The 25766-nt window shown below is 37.6% G+C and overlaps 1 protein-coding gene and 1 long non-coding RNA gene across 3 annotated transcripts; one reads left to right on the top strand and one right to left on the bottom strand.

Moving 5' to 3' along the window:
• Window positions 1-247: 247 nt before the first annotated feature.
• LOC138900978 (uncharacterized) lies at window positions 248-21889 on the top strand. The gene is made up of 3 exons (XR_011412398.1): window positions 248-299; window positions 17355-17418; window positions 21504-21889. It is a non-coding gene; the product is annotated as an uncharacterized lncRNA (long non-coding RNA).
• LOC104094667 (ABSCISIC ACID-INSENSITIVE 5-like protein 5) lies at window positions 12248-25211 on the bottom strand. Of its 2 annotated transcripts, XR_001968998.3 has the most exons (5): window positions 23562-25211; window positions 17424-17495; window positions 17319-17348; window positions 16649-16773; window positions 12248-12681 (listed from the first exon to the last, which is right to left on the bottom strand). XR_001968998.3 is itself a non-coding variant. In XM_009600640.4 (4 exons), the coding sequence occupies exons 1-4, from the start codon at window positions 24711-24713 to the stop codon at window positions 12607-12609; spliced, it is 1329 nt and encodes a 442-aa protein (XP_009598935.1). In that variant the 5' UTR covers window positions 24714-25208; the 3' UTR covers window positions 12248-12606. The 2 variants fall into 2 exon arrangements, 1 of the variants encoding a protein (XP_009598935.1); XM_009600640.4 differs by lacking the exon at window positions 16649-16773 and having other exon boundaries at window positions 23562-25208.
• Window positions 25212-25766: the final 555 nt, after the last annotated feature.

Genomic DNA, 25766 nt, shown 5'->3' on the forward strand with positions numbered 1-25766 from the left:
AGTTTGGGTAGATCAACATATTGCTTTTGGCTTATTTTAAATTATTTTTGGCTTAAAATTATTTGGCTTAAAAAAAAATAATTTGTTTTGATGTTTGACTGGCGCTTAAGCCGATGCAGACGCCCTCTTGATACGTAAACTTACCCACCGAAATATTTGGACAAATTTGACAGCCAAATCAAGTGCTGCTTTTTGAACTCAAATAGAAAAACAAATTTCTCAAAGAAAGAAAATAAACAAATGATGCCACATGTGAAGTTTTTCAAAAGCATCTCTCATGCGACACCATTTTTTTCCAGGTTATTCCTCCTATTTTCCAACCAATCCTCGATTTGTTTTCCAGCATTTAGTCATTTTAAATTAGAAAGATTCAGAACACATGAAACCACTGGGTCTCCCAAAAGGACCACTCGAGAATGTACGCTCCTGTTAAGAATTTCCTATTCAGCCAGCTAAATCCAGCAAGTGTAGTATGAGGTAAGTTTTATGCTCAAACCGCATCAAGTGAAACTCCTAGATTATCCACAATATCATCCAAAATTCTCCTATAATATTGTTTACCCGTAAAACGGTACAGTTGAATTTCTAACGTAGTTTATAAACACGTGAATTAACTTGATCCAAAAATATTAAATAAACAAGAATGAAATCAAGAATGTAAAAATAACTTAAGGAAATACAAGCATGTTGGTATCATGAGCTTCTCCGGAAGCAGTAGTATGAACAATATTAAGAACAAAAGTAGGGAAGTTTATAATTTGAGAGCAGAATATAGCTTTTGTGTACAGAATGTTTTGTCTTACAATGGATACTAATTCTCTTATTTATAGTTATGATTCTCTTATTTATAGTTATGTTTAGGGAGACAAGATCTTCAAATCAAGCTCCTCTTGAATGAGAATAAAATCATCATTGATGGTTGCATAACGGTTGTCTATAAATGCAGATATTTTCTGTAATGGATTCTCATTCAATGCTATTTGATATCAATTCTTCAAATCATTACTATCGGTTACCCTGTCTTTGGAATTCACCCAATACCGATCACATGCTTGCAACCGGTATCAAATATTTACTGACTCACATCCCACCTGTCTTCAACTCTACATGTCACATCTTCATTCGTCCAACTGTCACTAACCAATTTTACCGCATACATTTAGTTTTCCTACTTTTCGGTGACAATACTTTAGTGTTACTGCGAAGTAGAGAAAATATCTTTCCTTAGCGGGCAAGTTTTTGAACAGTTTCTGACGCTTGAAAGGACGCACGTTTCTTCGCATTTAATGACTCGAACACGTGTTACCCCATGATTTGGCAAATATGTTTTCCAGTTTTTGAAGTATTCATGACCACGATTTTTGTCGTCTATAAACTTCTTCATTACTCATAATTTTTACTCTCTACCTTTAAACTTCTTCTTCTTCTCCGATTTAACTAAGAACCCTACTTGCAAAATTCAATCCTCTTCAGTAAAATCTTTCCTCACAAATTCCTTACAATCATGTCTTCTAACACTACTATCCTCGGAAATCCTGGCCTTCTGTTCGGTGGAGGCCCAAAGAAGAACAAAACAAAAGAGGTTGTCATCGAGTCTGAACCTCCTACCTTAAATTTCATCATACCTCTTCAACTTAACACCAAATCTGATCTTCAAGAATAAAAAGATCATGTTAACCCCAAAAGTGACAGGCACTGGCATGTTCGTAGATACCCTTCTTCCATTCTTCTATCCAGCATCCCTATTGTGAAGGAAGACTGCGAATGGAACAATATTGAAATCATCGCCCTAATGAAATAGAAAGGTTCACCTTCTCCAAACCAGGGTTCATGTATGTTTATGCATACCTTTTTACCTTGGGAGTGGGCAAAGAAATCGACCCACTAATTTTGGAATTTTTCCATCGGTAACAAAGCTTTTTGGCACAAGCAGTCCGATCTGTTTGGTGTACGGTGGCTTGCCTCCGCCAACTGTGTTCTGAAATCGGAGAAACCCTAACTCTTGCTCACATAATGAATCTCTACTCCCCAAAGATCTTCTATGGGGGTGTGCTAAAACTTAGCAAACACGGTCATCATGCCCTTCTTACCAGCGTTGACGATGACAACGACCGTGGATGGATGAAATAGTTCGTTATTATTGCTACCAGGGAAATCCTCCCGACCACAGCACCTGTTTTTCCCAAATCATGGAATCTTTTACCTACGTCTTCAGATATATTTTTCTTTTCATATTCAGAAAGACCTCCCTTTGTAAACTTTATATTTTTCTTATTCCATCTACTCATTGGGAACCACCGGGGTTCAAGATCTGGCCTAATAGGCACAAAAAATTTTGAATATTACAACACTGGAATCTCGAAGGTGGAAAGAAATGGCCCCCAAATATGGGTGGAAAGCCAAAAACCACGGTAAGAAAAAATTCTCCATTCCTTCTATCAATCTTTCAACATAACTTCTAAATAACTTGTTAACTACCCTTTTATACCACACAGAACTTCCGAATGGATTAGTTGTTTGCTCTAACATCGATGCTCTCAATGACCCGGTGGAAGCCGAACCGGTACTACAAAAATTCTCTTAACCAGAAGAGAGCTCGTGAATCTACTCTCGCTTCTGGTGAAGGTGCATCCTCCCAGAGTCCGTAGCCCAAAAACAAGAAACCAAAGAGAAAACGTACCTCCTCAGCTCGGACTCGGGAGAAGAGAATGAAAGAAACACGAACTGGACCTACCACAGTGGTCGTTGATGATGAAGAAACCGATGATGAAATGGTTTCCCTTCAGAGAAGAAAAAGACCTTCATCAGTTCAACTGTACCGGAAGAGCTTTGTACACCACCAACAGGGGAAGTCCAAAGACTCTTTACGTAAATGGAATTAGTTGAAAATGTTGATTCTCATTTTCCGGCTCCTATCGACACCTCTGATCAAAGGAGTTCACTCCCTGATCATCCTCCACCACTGAATTATGAGTCGACAATAACCGCCTCTCCTTCTACACTAGCAGCTACCTCTCCACCGGCACCATCAGAATAGATGGAAGATGCTCCTTCTCCACGGTCAACCGACCATGGAAATTTAGGAAATACTTACTCGACCCCCACTCAAGACCCTCATGGAAAATGAAACGCCATCCTTATAGTTTTTAATGAATTCCATATACTTTCCAAGCAAGTGGCGCTTGCCAATTATCTGAATCCGTTGGCCACATAAAAAGATTGGAGAAAAATAGACTCTCTTTCTGCGGAGTGTCTGTTAAATAACAGCATGCACTACTCGATGCATATATCAATATAATCATCTCACACCACTCTTCATTTATTATATTTTAAATTAATAACCTTAGCTTTAACCTCTTCAGGCCAACCTTCTTGCTTCTGAAGGCCGACAAAGGTTGATCTTTGATAAAAACGCACTTACTTCAAAATGTGATCAACTTTTGGCTGAACGAGTCAGCCAAGCGCCTCCCGGTGCTAGAAGCATAAATTGCTTAAATGGATGATCTTAAGGGCCGATTACAGCAATCTGAGCAAGATAGAATGGCCCACAGCCAAGAGGTCGCTCAATTGCATGAAAACCTCAAGGATGCAAAGGCTAAGTGGGCTGAGTTACATGATACTGTGACCGTTGCTGCCGAGCGCGAGTCTGCTTGATCAAGTCAATAGCTTGAAGGCTAGCTTACGCTCCAAAATCGAGGAGGTTAATGTTGCCGAGGAGAGGAGATCAAGAATGGAAGAAAGGCATAAAAGGGTCATGGAGCATAATCAACTTCACTTGACCACATGAGCTTGATTCCAAAATCAGCATTATGAAAGCTAGAAATGAAAAGCTCCAATCTAAGATTGAAAACCTCCGTCTAAACTCCAAGACCAAGAAGACTTTATCCTTTTTAAGAAAACCTATATCATATATCATACGAAAAGGAAGGCTTAGAAGGAGGGCAAAGAAGGCATTGCAAACATTGATGACTACATTGCCAAAGCTTATGAACTGGAGACAACCGTTCTCAAGAATCTCCCAGCTTAGCTCGCTGCTTCTGACTCCTCGAATACTAACTTTGAGTATTCGGAAACCAAAGAGGAAACCGAAGAGGAAGCTGAAGAATATGGAGATAAATATGAAGGCCCTGAACCATAAGCGGAACAACCTTCTATCAACAAAGAAAATGAAGACTCTTCTCTCCCTTCGGGTTGTGGCAGTAAGAATTAATGTATATAAATTTTTTGTCTTTTGTAACTATGCCAACACTGATTTATTGAATTTTGCATTTTAATTAAAGAATTCTTTGCTTAAGTGTTGTGCAATAAATATGCTTTTCATTTAACTGACAAAGCTTCGGGAATCTTTTCACATCCGATAGCTTTTGGATTCCGAGCATAAATACTTCCGAAATCTACCCTTTGACTATGAGGGTTTCATAAGAGAGGGCTCTTATGTTTACGGTGCCCTTGAAGATGATGCCTCCTATTCATTCTGGCACAAGCATACGAAGTTTTAATTAACTTCCAAACGAAAAAAATAAATTAACTTATCATTCGGATAAGAAATAAGATAAAAATAAAAGGACTTTGATTTATTCCCTCTATCTTTAAAAGTACATTTACATAAACATTCTTTTTCTTAAGTAAATAAAGCTGCCAATACATATGGCTAACTTTGTACAACTTATTTCTACGGGGCTAATCATGCAGTCCCCAGTCCTGATAAGACACTGTTTATAGTTCTAACAGTCCCCGGTATTCGTAACACTTTCAGTGCCTTCATACATAATGGTCCCCCCCCCCCCCAGTGTTCGGATGCTACGTATGAAAATTTGAACACTGGAAGTCTTGCTTTTGACCCTTCCTTCGTAGTATGCTTTACATTGATACCTCATTAAAAACCTTGCCAAAAACACTCAATTGGGATAAAAACGGGATGAACGGAAAAATAGTGCAACATATACTTTCAGTACCAGCAAGGATCTTTAGCAATAATACCTTCTGAGGTGAGCCAAGTTCCAATTGCTTAGCAATTTAACTCCATCTTAATTTTCCAATTCATATGAACTTTTACTGGTTATATCTGAAACCCGGTAAGGTCTTTCCCATGTTGGTCCCAGCTTTCGGCGTTAACTTCTCGAGTATTTTGTATTACCTTTCTCAAAACCAAATCTTCAACTTTGAAATATCGGAGATTTGCTCTGCAGTTGTAATATCTTTCCATTCTTTGCGTTTGTGCCACTATCCTCACATATGCCAAATTTTGGTGTTCTTCAAGCAAATCTATTTTAACCAGCAATGCTTCATTGTTTGTCTATTCGTTTGCTCGGAAAAACCTTAAGGTCGGTTTCCCAACTTCCACCGGGATCAAAGCCTGTCAACCGTATACAATTGAGAAGGGTGTTTCAGCCGTGCTCGATTTTGTCGTGGTCTGATATGCCCACAACACACCTGGTAGCTCATCTGGCTAATTGCCTTCAGCATCTTCTAACTTCTTTTTAAGGTTTTGGATAATTACCTTGTTAGTTGACTTCGCCTGTCCATTAGCACTCGGATGGTATAGTGGAGATATAATATGTTTGATCTTCAATCCTTTCAAAAACTTTGTGACTTTGGAACCTATAAATTGTGGCTCATTATCACAAGCAATTTCTTTTGGTATTCCAAACCGGAAAACGATGTGATCCATATAAAATCGATCACTTCTCGTTCTCCGATCTTTTGGTGAGCACCTTCTTCAACCCATTTACTAAAATAATCAGTTAAAACCAAAAGAAATTGTACCTTATCGGGTCCTTGTGGTAAGGGGCCGGCTATGTCCATCCCCCATTTCATGAATGGCCATGTTGACACCACCGAATGCAAAATTTCTGCCGGTTGATGCACTAAATGTGCATGGCGTTGACATTTATCGCACTTTTGTACAAACGTATTTGCGTCTTGCTCCATCCAGGGCCAATAGTACCCGGCTCTTATTAACTTAAGAACCAACGAGTTTGCACCGGAATGGTTCTCGCATACTCCTTCATGAACTTCTCCCATTACGTCGTCAGCCTCTGATGTCTCTAAACACCGAGCCAATGGTCTTTGGAATGACCTCCTGTATAATTGACCATCAACAAGATAGTAACGAGTTGCCTTGGTCTGTAGCGCCCGGGATGATTTTGGGTCTTCAGGCAATTTGCCATGCCTTAGATATTCTATAAAATCATTTCTCCAATCCCAAATTAAGTTGGTTGAGTTAACCTCATAGTAGTCGTCCATATCCAACACTGAATGCAACAATTGAACTACCGCTCCAGAATCAGACCCTTTCATTTTCGTGGACGAACCCAAATTAGCCAATGCATCTGCTTTCACATTTTCCTCCCTTGGAATGTGGATGATTGACCACTTCCTGAACCGAGAAAGTAACACTTGAACCTTGTTCAAGTATTGTTGCATGTGCTCCTCCTTGGTGTCGAAAATTCTGTATACTTGGTTCACCACCAACTGGGAGTCGCACTTTATTTCGATGACCTCGGAACCTATTCCTCGAGCTATTTCAAGTCCTACAACCAAAGCCTCGTACTCGGGTTCATTGTTAACACTGCTTCTTTAGCAGCTAAAGCCATTAATCCCGAACTAAAGTTAGCCATGAAGTCATCCAAAACTTGTGACTTGATTGCAGTCCTGGGCACTTATTCAATGTCAAATTCATTAACTTCAACTTCCCATTTAGCCAAACGACCCGACAACTCAGGCTTATGAAGGACATTCCTCAAGGGAAAGGTTATCACAACGGCTATTGGGTGACATTGAAAATAAGGCCTAAGCTTTCGAGAGGCAACTACGAGAGCTAAGGCCAACTTTTAAAGGTGTGGATATTGTGTCTCCACACCCGATAATACTTTACTAACATAATAAACAGGAAATTGCATACCTTCTTCTTCTCGGACCAAAACAGTACTTACCGCTACTTCCTAGACCGCTAGATAAATCAATAGTTGCTCACCTTCTTCCAGCTTTGGCAACAACGGAGGTCTTGTAATGTACCTTAGATCTTTCAATGCCTGTTGGCATTCCGGAGTCCACACGAAATCGTTCTTCTTTTTCCAAAGTGAAAAGAAGTGATGGCACTTCTCTGAAGACCTCGAGATGAACCTGCTTAGAGTGGCCAATCTATCGTTCAACCTCTGTACTTCCTTCACAGTTGTTAACTGGTCGAGGATATCCTCTATGGATTTGATTTTATCGGGGTTTACTTCAATTCCTCTTTGAGAGACCAGAAACCTCAAGAACTTACCGGAACCAACCCTGAAGGCGCACTTCTCTAGGTTGAGCTTCATGTTGTATTTTCTCAGAATGTCAAATGTCTCTTGGAGATGTTATAGATGATCTCCTGCATTAAGAGACTTAACTACTATGTCGTCAATATAAACTTTCATTGTTTTACCTATCTATTTTTCAAATATTTTATTAACAAGCCTCTCTCATAAGTGGCTCCGGTATTTTTAAGCCCAAAAGGCATCACATTATAGCAGTATGTGCTAAACTTTGTGATAAAAGAAGTCTTCTCTTGGTCTTCCGGGTCCATCCTAATTTGATTATACCCGGAATAAGCATCAAGAAAACTCATTAACTCATGCCCGGCCGTAGCATCAATCATTTGATCAATGTTTGGCAAACGGGAAAGAGTCTTTAGGTAATGCCTTATTTAAATCTTTATAATCTACACATATTCTAGATTTATTATTCTTTTTAGGCACTACCACTACATTAGCTATCCAACCAGGGTAATTTACTTCCTGAATTGAACCTATACTCAGTAACCGAGTTACCTCTTCCTTGATAAACCTACTTCTGACCTCTGTTATCGGTCGTTCTTCTGCCATACTGGAGGGAAGTTAGGATCCAAGCTCAGCTTGTGGACAACCATTTCCAATGGAATACCTACCATATCTGAATGCGACCATGCAAAACAATCAACATTAGATTTTAGAAAATCCATAATTTTTAACCTGAGTTCAGGACTAAAACTTGTTCCTAAGTGAAACTTCCTTTCTAAGAACACTTCGAACAAGGCCACTTGTTCGAGCTCTTCTGCGGTAGATTTGGTCGCATATGTTTCCTTCGGTACCTGAAAAGATCTCGGTACCTAATAAAATTTTGAGGACTCTTCTTCTTTATAATTTTTTCTTCGAGGTGGAAGAAGGCACTGGTTCTTGTAATTGCTATTTGCTCGTTTATTTACCCTTGATACTAGAAACAGTCACTGCGTTCATCTCCCTTGCAGTCGGTTGGTCTCCTATCTCCTATGATTTGCTAGATCCCTTCTTGTGTGGGAAATTTCAACATCTAATGATAAAGCTACAGCCTTCATCTCGTGTATCCATGGCCTCCCTAGCATCACATTATAACCCATGTTGCCATATACCACTTCGAACAGGGTGTTCTTCGTTACCCCTTCGGCATGCGTGGGCAGCAAAGTTTCTCCTCAGGTCGTAACACTTGTTAAGTTGAACCCAGCTAAAAGCTTTATTGTCGGAACTATATTTTCGGTTAACTTCACTTGCTCCAAAACTCTCTATTGTATGATGTTGGCCGAACTTCCTAGATCAACCAACACACGTTTAATTTTGAAATCTAAACATTAAAAGAGATTACCAGAGCATCATTGTCCGATAGAAGAAGTCCATCAGCATCTTCTTCTGTCAAGGTCATGTCATCTTCTAAGACATCTCGAATCCTCTTGCCATGAGTTACCGATATCATTTTTTTGTTTTCTGCTGAAAATGTCACCCCATTTACTTCGTCTCCACCGAACATCATGTTTATCGTCATACGAGGTGACCCTGCAGCCGGTTTTGATGGTTCTGCAGCATCCCAGTTTCTCCCATAATTATTCTTGGCACGGTCACTTAAAAACTCTCTAAGGTGACCATTTTTCAACATTGTTGCTACTTCTTCATGAAGATGTCGGCAGTCCCCAGTCCTGTGGTCGTGTGTTCCATGGAACTCACACCATAGATTAGGATCCGATCGGATTGGTTTCGGGAACCTAGCTTCTTTAATATTCCTCATAGTTGACACCAATTCTACTAAGCTGATGTTAAAGTTATAGTCGGATAATCTGGGATATGTTGAATCTCAGGACCCCGACGCCTCTTTCTCCTGCAATGCTCTATTATTTCGACCACAATCTGCCCTTCTATCGGCAGCGAACCTATTCGATGATTGAAAGCCTTTATTTCCACGCTCGCCGGCTCTCTCGTAAGGCTGAAAATGACTTCTAGAGGACCTCCGATCTGGTTCAAAATCACTTTTTAATTTATCTTCATTCCGATCACATTTTCGTACTTTGGAAGACATCGAGGAACCCGGTTGATCATATTCTATTCTGATCTTTGACTTGTAGCAATTGTGAACATATCCCCATGTGGTTGCCTAAAATTCTAGCAAACTTTACTTTAGTTTCTGTGAGGCATCGGAACTCAATGGGTTGAGACTCTTTGTAAATGCCTTCGCTGCCCACTCATCTGGTACTGCTGGTAACAATATTCTTTCTTTCTGAAACTGAATCATGAACTCTCGCAACAGTTCGGATTCTCCTTGGGATATTCTAAATATATTTGCCTTCCTTGCTTGAACCTTTCTTGCTCCAGCATGAGCTTTGATAAATGAATCAGCAAGCATTTCAAAAGAATCAATGGAATGCTCAGGTAAAAGAGAATACCAAGTTAAGGCACCCTTTGTCAGGGTTTCGCCAAACTTCTTCAACAAAATAGATTCGACCTCGTGTTGGGCTAGGTCGTTTCTATTTACAGCCATAGTGTAGGTCGTGATATGTTCCTTTGGATCCGATGTCCCATCATACTTTGGAATATCTGGCATTTTAAAACTCTTCGGGATCAACTCTAGAGCCACACACTTGGTTTAAACGGCAACTATGTATACTTTTTAAAATCGGGTCCCTTTAACACCGGCGATGCTCCTGGGATCTGATTCATCCGAGCATGAAATTCCTTTGCATTCTGGTCCATTTGCTCATTCATTTCTCTCATGAAACTCATTAGCTCGATTTTGAAAGGGTGGTTTGTGTTGTTGACGTTCCCAGATCCACTACTGGTACCTCCTGCCTCGTCAAAACCAAACTCCTCCCTTGGAGTGTCGTTACCGGTTCTTTGAACTGTTTGATTTGCAGGGTTGCTAGGAGGAATCTGAGCTCTTCCATTAGCATTATTGGAAGCACCCAATAACGTATGTTTCAACTCTATCATCACCTGATCTTGTCTTGAGAGGTGATCCATAATTGCCCTTTGTTGCTCTCTCAAGATTTTGACCGTTTCAACAACATGTTGATCATCTACATCATCAGAAGTTGGACTCCTCACATGTCGAGGATTTTGACTTTCGGAAACTGGAGTTGTTTCATCTCCTTCATTGCGGGTTTCGTTGGATGAATCATCACGTTGGAACACGTCCTCATGTTCATTGTGTGCTCCAACACTATAGGAATTGTTGACATCACTAGCTGCCACATCTGATTTTTTTTTTGCTAAGAAAGGAATCAAAATTTTTTAGTAACAGATGAATGGATCAAAGCAATTACACAATTGTGGGTTCGAGCCCCACGGTGGGTGCCAAACTATTTACCTGTAAAACGGTACAGTTGAATTTGTAACGTGGTTTATAGACACGTAAATTAACTTGATCCAACAATATGAAATAAACAAGAATGAAATCAATAATGTAAAAAAAATATAAAGAAAATACAAGCATGCTGGTATGATGAGCTTCTCCAGAAGCAGTAGTATGAACAATATTAAGAACAAAAGAAAGTAAGTAGTTTTATAACTTGAGAGCAGAATATAGCTTTTGTGTACAGAATATTTTGTCCTACAATGGATACTAATTCTCTTATTTATAGCTATGCTTAGGAAGATAAGATCCTCAAATCAAACTCCTCTTGAATGAGAATAAAACTGTCATTGATGGCTGCATAACGGTTAGCTATAAATGCAGATACTCTCTGTAACGGCTGCTTATTGAATGCTATCTAATATCAATTCTTCAAATCTTTGTTATCAGTTACCTTGTCTTCAGAATTCACCCAACACTGATCACATGCTTGCAACTGGTATCAACAATTTGCTGACTCACATCCTACCTGTCTTCAACTCCACGTGTCACCTCTTCATTCGTCCAACTGTCACTAACCAATTTTACCGCATACAAACATTTCTGCAAAAACATAATGTCCATTTTTAAACAAATGAATGACTTTCAACCCGGGGAAATTGTGGACTTTCATAAGTCAAAACAAGTAATCCCTTTATTTCAAAAAGATTGGCACTATTTTCTTATTAGTATGTTTCAAAAAGATTGGTACCTTTCAACATTTTCTTAATAAGAAGCATTTATAGCCACACAAATGGAATGACAGATTTTAGACCACAAGTTACAAAAATTTTACGTCCACACAAATGTTATGGCTTATTTAGGACCACGTATCTCAAAAGTCTTCCATTCTTTATTAAAGTTTGTGTCAAGTCAACTAAGACAATCTTTTAGAAAAGAAGGAAACACTCAATAACCAGATCAATGTCTGCAGCACACATAATACTAAGAGTGTATACTTAAGGGTCATTTGGTAGGATGCATTAGATAAAATAATGCATGCATCAACTTTGTGTATTAATAATACCTTGTTAGGTACACTTTTTGGACATATACATTAGTTATGCAAGCATTAGTTATACACTCTATTTGGTATTATCATATGCATAACTAATGCATAGGAAACCGTGGTATTAATAATGTAATGGGTTATAATGCATGCATTAGCTTAGTTAAAGACAAAATTCCCCTTCAAAATTTATGTTTGATTAAAATGTTCTATTATATTAATGCAAGTTTGATGTAAAGTTCGTTACTGAAATTGCTCCCGCTATTTATATCTATACTCCGCCAATTTTTTCATTATAAATTTATAAATCTATACTCTACTACTACGTATTGAAATGCACTTGTAATCGACTTATTTTTCTTTTATTTCTTTAATTCAAACTTTATTTGCCTAATAATCCAAGAGAGGGGGGAATAAAATTATATCCCTAGTAGATAAATAAATACTTAGCATATTTTCTTTTTTATAAATAAATATTCAATTCTATACTACAATATAGGTAGACAAATCAAAATATAAAAACATTCCTCATCGTATATTTCTTTTTAAAAAATAAAGTGATGGACTGGTTATGAAGGTATTTTTGTAAGCAAATAATTCTTTCACAAATTGTGCAATGCTTTAATATATCAAACCAAACAATGGATAAAAAATATGTCAGTATAACCAATACCAGCATTACTAATACACCATATTCAGCATTATTCTTGTGCACCCTACCAAACGACCCCTTATAGATAATAGATATATCTGCATAGCAAATAAGTATTTGTCTCTAGTTTTATTCATGACATTGTCGACATGGGAGAAGACTTTGGAAATACAGAAGGAAAAGGTTACAGAAAAAAGATAACTCTTCTCTTCCGATGTACAGTGGAAAAAAGTTCCCTCTATGTACAGGAACATACTATCAGAAACATAGTTACAGCCAAGCACTTATTTCTGAACCCCCACTTTTACCAAGGACCTGTCTGGGTCCTTCTCAAGCATCGTCTTTTAGCTCCTCGTTGAAGGTTCATCATCTCCTGAACCTGTAACATCAAATGTAAGTAGTGTCAACTGAACTGAAGCAGCCAAAATGCCTTTACAAACTCAATTTTGAAATTTGTTGAACTCGTAGAAGGAGCAAAGCAACGTTGAGCTTCAACATATAAAGATACAGGTGGCAGAAATGGGGCCAGCCTATGTGGATTAGACAGTGAAATCGCTAAGGTAAACAGTAATTTATATTGATGGAATTGATGTACTAGCAGAAATAGGACTTTTTCAGACACTTCAACCTTTTATTAGAAAAATTTTGAAGTTTAGCTTGGTAAAAACAGAAGTGAAACATAAGTTTATAATCAGTTTTAGCATAAGAAACTAGATAGGTAAGTACACTTTATGTAAAAGAAATAGAGCAGCCTAGCACTAAGATGGTGCTAACAGCTAAGGCATTTTACAGGTTAGGAATCCCCTATGCAAAAACAAAAGGACAGGATTCCCATTGTACAAAGACAAATGTTTCTATGAAATCTAGTATGCTTCGTTATCTACCTTGGCAATTTCACTGTGAATGGCACGGCAAAAGATACCCTGAAAAGGTTTAAGAATGAAGACCAAATTTGGACATTGTAGAAAGAGGTGGATGCAGCTTTCTACCTCACTGTTACACATAAAAAACCTACTGCATATTGCCATTTTCCCTACTCTGCAGATTACTATGAGTGAGACACGCATTGCGAGTGACAAGCCACATAGAACAACTAATTTCGTAAGGTGCCTTGGATTTCCATAACTACTTCCATGGACAATTGATAAGGCTACACTATTGATCGTCATATAACATGAATTTAGAAGAGTTCATTCTGTTGCCTTGTCCATTCCATGCAATACTCAGCTTTAAAGACACTTTTTCTAAATCTTTCAACAGGAGCAATTCTAGGAACTTCCGAATCAAAGCAATTTTTCCTAAAACTTATAGATCAACTTCTAGCATTCCAGCATCATGAGACAAGGTTTCCTGAAGTGTTAATGAAAACCATAAAGATCATGGACAGAATATTTAATGGTAAATGTCCTATCCAAGCATCATTCCAAAACTTTGTATTCCTACTATTACAAATATTGATTTGTGCAGGTCTCAAAAGTAGGGCAAAGGCTGCAAATATTTTTCCATAAACCTAATCCATTAGTATTGTGGACTAAAACCAGCAAAGTTTATTAAAAAAATCATGTTGAACCCGTCAAAGCCCTAGGGTCTTTACACCCTCAGAGCTTCTAATGATTTCTTCCACTTCCCTCTCTAAGAAAGGCATTTGTAGCCACTCTTTATCCACTTCTGATAATCTGGGACGATTTGATGGCCTCCACTCCTCGTTCTTCTTATACAGATTGTCATAAAAGTTGATCATCTCTCTCTTGATAGTTTTCTGGTCCTCCACCACCTACCTGTTCACTTTCAACTTTTTCATGGAATTGTGCCTTCTATTCGCATTTGCACCTGGTATTTTTGTCCCCAACCTTAATTCACAAGATTTTTTATCTTTGCCTCCATGAGATATCTTCAAGTTTTGCCACCTCCTGAAGCTCCATCACAGTGGTTGCCCTTTGTGCTAACTACACTCTTCATTTAGCATACCTTCTTCTTTAGCACTTTCTAAAGCCTTCAGCATTATGACTCACTATCCATGCTTTTAAGTTTTGCTTCAACATCTTTAGTTTACAGAAGCATATACTCAGGATAACCTTTAACCACAAAAGAATTCCACCAATCTTTTAACCTTTCCAGGAACCCTTCATAATCGATCAACATGGTTTCAAACTTGAACTAGGTTTTTTTCTTTCCCCATCTGCCACATTGTAATTCTATCATATTATGGTCTGGCCAATGTTTGGTTACACAATTTTTTTAATGTTGTTGAAGTGATCACCCCGTTCACTGGAAAATAAGAATCTGTCAAACCTTGATACCATCTCTGAATTATCCCCCGCAGACCAAGTAAAATTTCCTCCACAAAGATACGGGTCAAATAAGTTCCATTCTTGAATAAAATCCTAGAAGTCTTGCATTTCTGAAGTGAGTCTTTTGCTATTCTCTCTCTTCTAATGTATCTAGCAACATTTAAATCACTTGTCATCACCTACGGAAGTTGCCTGAAACCTCTAGTTGTTGCGAGCAAACCATAATCCCCTTCTAAGTACCTTCCGGTGAGGAACATAGATAGCTGAAATGGTCTATTTAAAATCACTGACAGCACTTGCAAGCTATGTCAATAATGAGCAGTCACCCCTGACACAATCAACTGCTTCCCATTGTCTCTTATTCCATAAAATAATCACACCCTGATGTTGATAGCCTCAAACACTCCTAATCTATCTGTTAGGCCAAATTTGTCTTGTCATTTTCACTCTCCAATGTTGCATTTTAGTCCCTTGAAAGCAACACATGTAGCTTTCCAGCTATTAACTAGAGACTTTGTAACCCTCCTCTTCCTACTACAGTTTAGACCCCCCACATTCCAACTAATAATTTTAACCTAAATCCTGGTGCAATTTTACCCCGTCTTTTCTCTTCCGAATCCTCATAATCGATGTTAAAAACCAAATATTTAAGTTCCCTGAGACCAATTTGTTTCTATTGAACCGGAGTTCTACATTGTATGAGACTTATTTAAATTTGAGACGAGAAAGTGATTTTTCAGTTATGATTAAAAAATACAATAGATAATACCACGTAATTAAAAACTTAATAAAATCAACTAGTATTGAACAATGAAAGAATTTCAAGTAACAAATAAATAACTAACTCACAAGAAAAATAAAAAAAATATTATAAAATTCTAGAGATAAAACTTATTTGAATTTGAGAAGAGAAAGTATCTTTTGAATTATGATGAGAAAATTCATTCAAATAATAAAACATAACTAAAACCATAATACATAAAGTCAAAAATAAAAAGATATAGAACAATGAATGAATTTCAAGTAAAAGAGTAATAAATTAATAATCAACTCTCTCATGAGTAAAAAATCTATATTATCCATGTTACATTAAAGGAGGTAATAAGCAAGGACATTAAATCTAAAGGCAAACTAATAAAAAATTCACATGATAGTGCAATCATACTGAGCAACGAATAAAGCAATAACGATAATCGAGGAACAAAAGGAGAAAAAGTGGTATAAAATGTAAAATGGTATGATTTATTAGAATTTTAAATCAGAAAGTGTATTTGAGTTATAATGAAAAAAATAATACATATGTAAAATATCACGTAACTTAAATCTTAATAGATAAAGTCAAAAACAAAAAATATTAGGCAATGAAAGAATACAAAGCAACAAAGCATAATTTTAAAAGATAGTTGACTTTAATAATTAAATCTTAAAAATCGAAATTTTAATAAAAAGTCAAAGAAGAAGAAAAACTTATATTTCTAGGCATATAATACAAAAATATCAATTATTAAAAGAATTGGTACATTTATAACTAATAGAGAAAAAATTAATTTATATTTTGGACGAATTCAAATGAAGATGTACAATGGAAAAAAAGTTTCAAGAAAAACTTTTAGGAGAAAAAAAAATAGATATCTTTATCTATATTATATTAAAAAGAGAGAATTAACAAAAATACCAAGCTAATAAAACGTCATAATAGCAAATGAAATAATACTAAATATAGTAGATTATGTAATAAAGAAAAGTGAGGAACTGAAAAGTTATTCGATGACCATATCAATCTTTTTCTAATTTCATAAGATGTTCGTATTGGGCATGTTTCACCGGATAAAAGAAAGGAAAATGAAATTTAATTCAAGCAATATGATATAATATGATCAAACAAATTAGATCACACAAGCGTAGGTGCTATACTAGTGAGAATAACACAATGGGCTGTTATCTCTTGCAACTAAATCTATACAACTGCCCGTCTCTAGTTTTTCAGTTACTTCGAAGTTCAGAAATCTTTCATTAGTTAGGCCATTTCTCTGTGAGGTAGGAGCTCGGACATACCGGAATGAATTGTCCAGGAACCATTCGTATTAGTACCGGGAGCTATGTTAATGACAACTTCGCACTTAGGCTTGTGAAATTTTCACCGTCACTGGGTCCAACCTGGGCTCATTAAAGATTGCATTCTGATGGGCCAAAACAAAATCAGACGAGTAGTCCCCTTTCTCAATCAAAACAGCATTAGCTAGCCTAACATTCCAGGCCCATAGTACGAGAACTGGGGTCCTTTGGGCAAGCATGCTTATGACGTGTATGGTCAATGAGATTGTTTTTTCTTTGTGAGCAAAGAAACCACACTTCTTTGTGAGCAAACATACCACACCGTATTTTCAGACCAATGAAAATGCTTGAAAATGATTTTAAAGTAACTGACTTCCTAAAAGAAACTACAGGCTGATAGAAAAAGTTTCGAAATGGGTACACCTGCAAGTAACTCAGAAAATTGTTATAGATGTCCTATGCACTAAATAAAAATATACTAGTCATACACAGAGATGACAGGATTCTAATGAATATAATGCATTTTGGTCTGGTACCAATGTGATGGTATCAGTCAACTATATCTGTGACCAAAATCAAGCTCAGACATGACTACATGATTCACCAAGAAAGTAGAAAAAGCATGAGGGGTTTGACTTAGAAGTAAGAAGAAAACAATAACTTGAAGTACCTGATTCTTCTGCATTTCCATCATCTCTGCCTGCAGCAACACAGTCTAGTTAGTGATGCATCATCAAGAAGTAGCTATGCATGGATTCGCTGAACAAAAGGTCACCTGTTTCTTCCGCAATTCTTCGTTTTCTTCTTTAAGTTTTGCAACTTCTGCTTCTAGCTCCATTGTGTAGGCCTACAGTATCGTAAACAGGTGGATCAGCAGCGATGAAAGTATAAACCATATTAAATAAGTGTTATGCTGGTAAGTAGAGGAATCTGGCAGTATGTTAAACAGGTGGATCAGCAGCGATGAAAGTACAAACCATATTAAATAAGTGTTATGCTGGTAAGTAGAGGAATCTGGTAGGGGCAGATTCGATGTTTGCTATATTTATGAAGATTAAAGCACAAGGTTTTGAGAAATTTATAATTTGTGATGGCTTTTCTCACACATGTCATGATTGCTCCCTAAAGCACACATTCTCTAAAGCTTCTCATGAAGTGTAACCTGTCATATCTTGCCACATCAGATAGCTATCACATTGCCGTTCTGCTACATAAGATATCCAATCTTTTTGTGGAGTTGAAAGATCAACCATGGCCATCGATAATAAAGCAGAATGTTTAGAAACACCTTTCTTGTGTGGGTTTGGGGGGGGGGGGGGGAGGAGGGGTTAGAGGCACTATTAATGATCATGTTTCTACCCCTTCCAAACAACACAACGGATAACAGATAGAGGACACGGTTTTCTTTGGTAAGTGTAGCAAACCAGAGTGTAAAATTTAAAAGAAGAAAAAGAACGGGAACACCAGAATTTACATGGATAAATTATCTAGTTGCTTTTTCTTCTATCTCCTAGTGAACTCATATATTCTATGTTTACGACCTTATATTATTTTTAAGATACTGAAAAAGGTTATCAGGTCATAAAACCTTGATCAACCCCTGCCCTTAACATGAGACTGCACCCACAATACCAAGCCTCTACATACCACCCCACTCAACCAGTTCCCAGTAACCATATCTTTACCGGCCTACCATTGCACCTCAACCTAGACAACTGATATATACACAGGGAGAATACCCTGGCACTGATACCACAAGGGAGAGTGTAGTACCTGGAATCATAGAGTGATAACAATTATAGTAGAGATTAAATTATTGTAGCAAAAGTCCTCCTACAAGGGTGTTGCTAGCCTAGCTCACAGAGGCGGTCTTGCCAACAAATTGCTACGCTTAACATTAATTCGGAAAACCTCTCACTATAATAAACACATTTACTAAAAACATGTAACACCCTACATTATATAAGGATCAGCCTCCCATACTTTGAGAAAAGAAACAAGAGAGAATTTAGCTAGAAGAAGACATGGAAGAAGACATTTCTATTACATATTATATTTACAAAAGTTACCAGATGTTTTCCAACTACTACAAAGGCTCCTTTAGCTTTATGTAGGATATGGAGAACTACTACAACATACAATTTGTGAATTAACATAGCATAAGTAAAACTAAAATAAACATGACAAGTGGTCTTCCACAAATAAAAGATATAAAACATAATGCTAGATCACCTATGTTAGCTGGTGCTTCACGTGCAAAGGTTCGAGGAAAGATGTTGATCATCCCCTTTTGCATTGTCGAGTGGCTTCACGACTGTGGACTTTGGTCCTTAATTGGTTTGGAGTGCAATGGGTGATGTCGGGCACAGTGAAAGAGGTGATGCAAAATTGGGACGACGTGAATGGGAAGATAAGTCCAAGTGCGTGGAAGTTTGCTCCTTTAGCTATCATGTGGGTTATATGGAAAGAGATAAATAGGAGAGCTTTTGAAGGGGTTGAGTTAGGTTTTGTAGAGTTGCAAAATAGTCTTTTATCTCAAGTTTCTTTTTGGTGTATCCATGATGTGTCTATTTGTATTGATGATTTGGCCATATTTTGGTGTAGGTTCTCTTTTTCTAGTATATTACTTGCATACGGGGTTTCTCCTTCTATTAATATAATTATTTGCCAAAGCAAAAAATTAAGCATACACAAGTAGTAGTAGGGAATCTCTTACATTTAAGAGACTTTTAGTAGTGATGGACAAGACATAAGATAGAATAGACAATCTTTTTCATGAGCTAGGGAATAAGTGGTAGGATAAAGTGATTTTTATAGCAAACAAGATATGGAATGGAATAATTTGCATGGCATGGGATAGTGGGCTTTTTATGGCATAACAAGACATGGGATAGTGGGATTTTATGGCAAAGGTACCTAAAAGATAGTGGAAAAATATGAATAGTGAGAAATTTTAACAGTACATAATTAGACAAGATAATAGAAAAACATGGAATAGTGGAAAGTTTTGACAAGACATGGTTAGACAAAAGATGGAGATCTTGAAAGAAACGCTTTGGATTTTAATTGGAAAATTATGGTGAGATAAAAATGGCTAAAGGGTTTAATGACTTGTGAAATATTTTAACCCACCACTTTAGGCCACGTTTTTTTTTTGTTAACCTTATTTTATTTTTCAACCCCCTTTGTTTCTTTTTGTTTGGCATCTTACCAACCTCTTTTTTTTCTGCTCTTGAGAAATTTCTTTTGCCATGTGATGATTCTTCATCCATATAATATGTTCCTCTTTTTTTTCTTTCCTTTTGGTGGCCAGGCCAGCCCAGTTTTGGAGGACGATTTCGAGGTCCCTTTCGCGGACCGCAAACTTGTTCTGCGGTGCATTATGCGATCGCAGATTGGGTTCGGAAGGTCCATTTTGTGTATTTTATAATCTGGCCCTATTTTGATTAAAAGTCATTGGGGCTCGTTTTGAAGGCAAAAATCAAGCATTTTAGAGAGAGGTGAGAGCTAGATAGGGAGAAAAGGTGAAGCTCAATCACTTCAACACTCCACTCTTTGATCAAGCTTTGGAGATTCAAGGGGAGAACTCAGAAGGTTTTCTTCTAAGAGGTAAGGTTCTACCCCCTAGCTCTCAATTTCAATGTTGGGCTGCATATAGGTAGCGGGAAGTATAATTCTTGAGAGTAGGAGTTGGTCATTTGTGCATGCATGTACCAATCAAGGAGGTGGGGAGGTTGTTGAACTAATATTGGTGAGCTATTGATGCGGGGATTGGTTGTGGGGTGAAGGATTACCACCATAGGGCCTTGTAATCAAATTTGCACATCTAGTGTTTGATGAAATACCTAAGTGAGCTGAGCCTACGAGCACCCTCCTAATTATGGTTCGATTTTGTTATGTCTGTAAAGATTGAAATCGCTAGGAGTTTTGGAACGTTGTAGTAATTTTAAGGAAAACTCATTGAGGTATGTTGGCTAAACTCTTTCTGTAGAATCGGATTCCACGAAACTCTCGTAAACTTCGGTTATGGTTTGATCAAGTTCCTATTTCCATCATTTCAGTTTGTTCTATGGTAGCTTATCCAAAGACTTATGATTTGATTCATGTTCCAATTGTAAAACGTTATGCTCCTCTTTTATGCTTATTCCCAATGTGTTTTGAATTCTTATATGCTTATGAGCTGAAGATATGATTCTTTTCTCAATGTTTCAAATATTCTTAAATGTTTTAAGATGATCGTTGAAAGGTAATGAAAGTATGAAATATGAAATGTGGCCATCGTGCCAAGTATATGATCCTTTTTATGACAAATGTTTTTGGGAGTATCATTAGGTCACCGAGGAAGGCTGGGTTCACAATGCCCAAGCCTGAAACTTCACGTGCCGGTGTAGGGATTGATTGAGGGACAAATTCCCGTTATACTATATTGAGATTATTCCCCTTGATTGGGATGAGTTGATAGCTAGCAAGGACCATGTCGACCCACACGGCATTATGGTGAGACGGCTTAGCCGATCGGGCGGAGATCGGACGCCATGTCGCGCACATGGTGGTGTTGTGTTTCTATGTCAATCCTCATACTTTGGGGAGAGATGGTTTAGCCGGACGGGCAGTGATCGAACTCCTGTGTCGGTACTAAGGATCTCCCAACCTAAAATGGAATTGTTTACTTGAGGCCCTATTTTGTTTTAACTTGGCATTTTAATATTATTGAATTATCTTATTGTTTCCACATTTCTCTCCTATTATGTTGGCATCCCATTCCATGAGAGGGTGTTTAGCTTTATATACTAGTACTATTCCATGTATACTAACGTCCCTTGTGCCGGGGACGCTGCATCTTTAATTGATGCAGGTGGTTCCACAGCAGGCAGCATCGATCATTGCTAGCAGTACACCCTCTACTCAGCTTGTAAGCCCCACTTTCTCTCGGGGCCTTGTGTCTTTTGATCCTTGTACATTGTATTTTGAGGTATAGCCAAGGCCTTGTCACCGGCACTTTCATACTACTCTTCTAATCCATTTAGAGGCTCCGTAGACATAGCGTGGGTTGTGTTTTGATTTGGAGAAATAGACTTTAAATGTTGTAGTTATCGGATGTTCCACTTTTTAATATGAACGTGTAATCTTTCGAAAATTATAAATGAAGCCCCCTTTAAGTAATGAAAGATGATGTTGCACACTTTATCCTCTTCACATGTCTATCTCTTGTTATTAATTCTCAAATAATTCTTGGGTAAGGTTGGGTAGAAGGCATCAAGTAGGCTTGCTTGACTGGGATATCTCGGTTGAGCGCCGGTTGTACTACCCAAGGTCGGGGCATGAAATAAATAAAAGTTCCAGTAATAAGGATTCATCATGAATTGGCAAGTTTTAAGGAGTACAATGCATCTCACGAAATTTTTCAAGACTCCAAATAAAAATGATCCAGCAGAAATTGTTGAGATCAGATTAAATTTTTCAACCAATACTTCACCAAAAGGAAGGAAAGAACAATGAGCAAATTAAATGGAAGAAGAACCATCATAGCACAAAGATGTTTCACAAGAACAGAAAAAAGGAGGTTGAAAAATAAAACAAGGTTCAAAGAAAAGAAAGAAGATTTCACAAGTTTATTTTCACAAGTTTACTTTAGCCTTTTTTATCATACCATAATTTTCTCATTAAACTCCAAAGCCTTTCTTTCAAGACCCCCATGTTTTGTCTAACTATGTCTTCTCAAAATTTTCCACTATCTCATATGTTTCCTCTATCTTTTGTCTAACCATGTATTGTCAAAATTTCCCACTATTCCATATGTTTCAACTATCTTTTGGTTCCATTTTCCATAAAAACCCACATCCCATGTCTTGTTTTGCCATAAAAATCCAGCAATCCATGCCATGCAAATCACTTTATACCATGTCTTGTTTGCTGTAAAAATCACTCTATCCTATGACTTGTTGCCTAGCTCATAACTATATCCGTGTAATGGTGGGCTCAAGGAACTAAAAGCGATATCACAGCCCCGGATCCCCAAAGCCGCAGACAACATTTAGGACTAAACGTTTGATTGGCAAACTTTTAAACACACCAGAGGAGAAAATGATAACATTCCTTGTCCAGGAACTTGCATCTTTCCCTTCTGGATTTTTGGTGGTTGAAGAGAAATAACACTCCACAGACAATTTCTTTTACATGATTTGCATAGAGAGTAAATTTAGTTTCAGCAGAATGGATGAATGAGTTATATCCATCAAATGCACCATATATGGATACTGCATATGGCTAGCAAACAGGAAGTTGCATATGGTCAGCAAAACAGGAAGTTCAAAAACATTGGGTAAGCAAGTTCTGTGACAGCTTAATTATGAATCGAATAAGGTAGAAGCATAATGAACTGTTCTGATCAACTCGAGGGGTATGTTTTCTCTCAACTGAAGCACAAAGCTATTTGTGAAAGAACAAAATGAACAAGCATTGGTTCGCCCATGCCAGTGAAATTATGATACATAAGCTTTCCCAAAACACACATACCAGTCCCATGTAACAACAACAACAACACCTCAGTCCCAAACAAGTTGGGATTGGCTATATGAATCCTCACTTCTCCATTTAAACTGAACTCATATCATCATCATACCAAATATCTACCAGTCCCACGCATCTCAATTTATAATCATGAAGAGATTAGGTGAAAACAAACACTTCAACAAGTGAAAAAAAAACATCGAAGTTGCAGAAATATATTGACTAATCCTGGGTGAATGACAGAAATTTCACTATGAACTATTAAAGAGCAGATTTATTGGGCTCTAGCATACACTTGGTGGGAATAGATCACATACCAATTCCCTTTCAAGTAAGCTAGGTATACACATGCATGGAGACATTAAAAGCTTTGAGCCTATCTGTAAGATTCAAGGAATATTACCTGCTTCCGAGCTCTAGATCTTGCAGCAGACTCTCTATTTTTTATCATTCTCCTCTGCCTCCTTTCAACAACTTTCTCCACAGCACCGCCTTTCCTGCCCCTTAAACCACCACTAAAGACATAAGGTACTGGAGATATCGAAGATGTATCTCCATTACTCTTCCCAAGTCCATCTGATGAAACTGCTGGAGATCCTGTTGCACCAGTTACACCTCCAGCTCCAAAACCAACCATATTCATTCCTCCACCCGTCAAAGCAGCACTTTGAACTAAACTAATACCAAGTGCTGGATCAGAAATACCAACAATCCCACCCCTCATCCCTGGACTGCCTAATTGACCACTAGTTGGGATGGCCATGGGAGCACCATAAGCCAAACCAGGTTGCTTAGGAAAAAGAGGTTGCTGCTGCTGTTGTTGCTGTTGCTTTGGCTGCTGCTGCAGTTGCATTGTTCCTTGCTGTTGTTGCACAGATATCATCCCATTCATATTCAGTGGTAAATTACCAGACTGAACACAAATTCCACTATTATTGTCGATGTTCCTACTAGCCACCATAGCTGTATTCCCATTGCTCTGTTGATATCCAAATCCCACTCCAAGACTATGTCCAGCATGTGACATATCACCAAAGACCCCAACATTACTAGCTTTTGCAGCTAACTGGGCATCTTCTCTCACAACACCAGCTCTAACCAAGAAATCCTCAAGTGTCATCTCTCCTAAAGTCTGTTGCCTACGAGGCATGTTCGATAACCCCGCATCACCATTTCCATCCGTTCCACCATAATACTCTTTTGACATATCCTTCCACACTTCATCAATAGTCTTCTGACTCAGTGTCCTCGGTAAAGTTAAAGACCCTTGCCTCTGTAAATTCCCACCTCGAACACCCGCTTCTTGTCCACCAACCCCAGAAGTTCCCATGTTCTGACTCTCTTCTGCACTCCATATGTTCTTTAACAACTCATCCATGTTCATTGACCCAAAATCCTTTCCACTCCCTCTCAGAAACTCATCAAAAGTCAGTGAATAAACAGACGACTGCCGTGCCAATGGAACGTTCTCTGGCAGCCTCCCACCAGCACCACCACTTCCACTCCCCCCTGGTGGCTCATTTCCATAGTTCTTTATACTCAAATTACTCCCCATTTACCTAAAAACTCGAGTCCTGCTTCTGTCGTTGAACCAGCGATAGGAAAAACCCTCAACTTTAGAGCAAAATCTATCTATTTCGTCTTGAATTTGCCTAACTAGGCAACTAGCTTTTCGCCTTCAGCTTTTGAGCATTAAATTTCAACCACAAGCACTAACTCACGGGCTTTGACTTTTATGGCCAACTCTCCCCCAATAGTACTTCAAAGTTCACTCCTCTATTCAAATTCAAGTACCTGGTTAGATCAATAAAAAGTTACTTCACCTCAAACTCACCAACCCCAGATCAGAAAAATCCTCTACAAGTGAAAAACTCTACTTGAAATTGGCTGCAGTTTTAGATAAGAACAAGAACCCCAGAGTATAAAGACCCTTTCAACCTATATAGTAGCTGCGCACATGCTTTCGGATGTGTGTCTAAAAATACAAAACTAACAAAGAAAGAGTTCCACTTCAAAGAAAGGACAATCAAGAAGATACCCTGTTGAAAAACAAAGCTAATCTTTGACTATTTAGTATTTATTCGTCCGTGCCAAAAATGTGTCATACTTCCCTTTTAAATTTGTATGGCAATCCTTTTTTAAAGTTCCCCTTTTATTTTTAATAAAAAAAATTATAAATATATTATATATATAATTTATTTTAAACTAGAAATTTCAAAAGTATTACGTATCCTTTTTAAAAAATATTTGTGCTTAAACAAATATCACCCCATAAATTAAAATGAAGGATGTAGTAAGTTTCATCTATGTACAATCTTTTTTATTTAGTATGTTTCAGAAAGAAATATCTCTTTATATTTAAAAATAATTTTAAATTAAAATTTTTTATTTTATTTTTAATAATATATTTATATAATCACAAACATATATAGAGAGAGATCATAGAGTTACTAAGGATCAGAAAATTTTTACTAAGGATCAGAAAAAGTGTAAATTTCTAAAAAGAAATTTCTTATACTTATGCTGGATGAAGTACTTAGAAGTAGAAACCATGGAGTTACTAAGGATAATTGGCCGACCGACCCTCCATGAAACTTATTTTTCCCTA

This window comes from Nicotiana tomentosiformis, chromosome 11, assembly GCF_000390325.3.
Source record: "Nicotiana tomentosiformis chromosome 11, ASM39032v3, whole genome shotgun sequence".
NCBI classification, from domain to species: domain Eukaryota; kingdom Viridiplantae; phylum Streptophyta; class Magnoliopsida; order Solanales; family Solanaceae; genus Nicotiana; species Nicotiana tomentosiformis.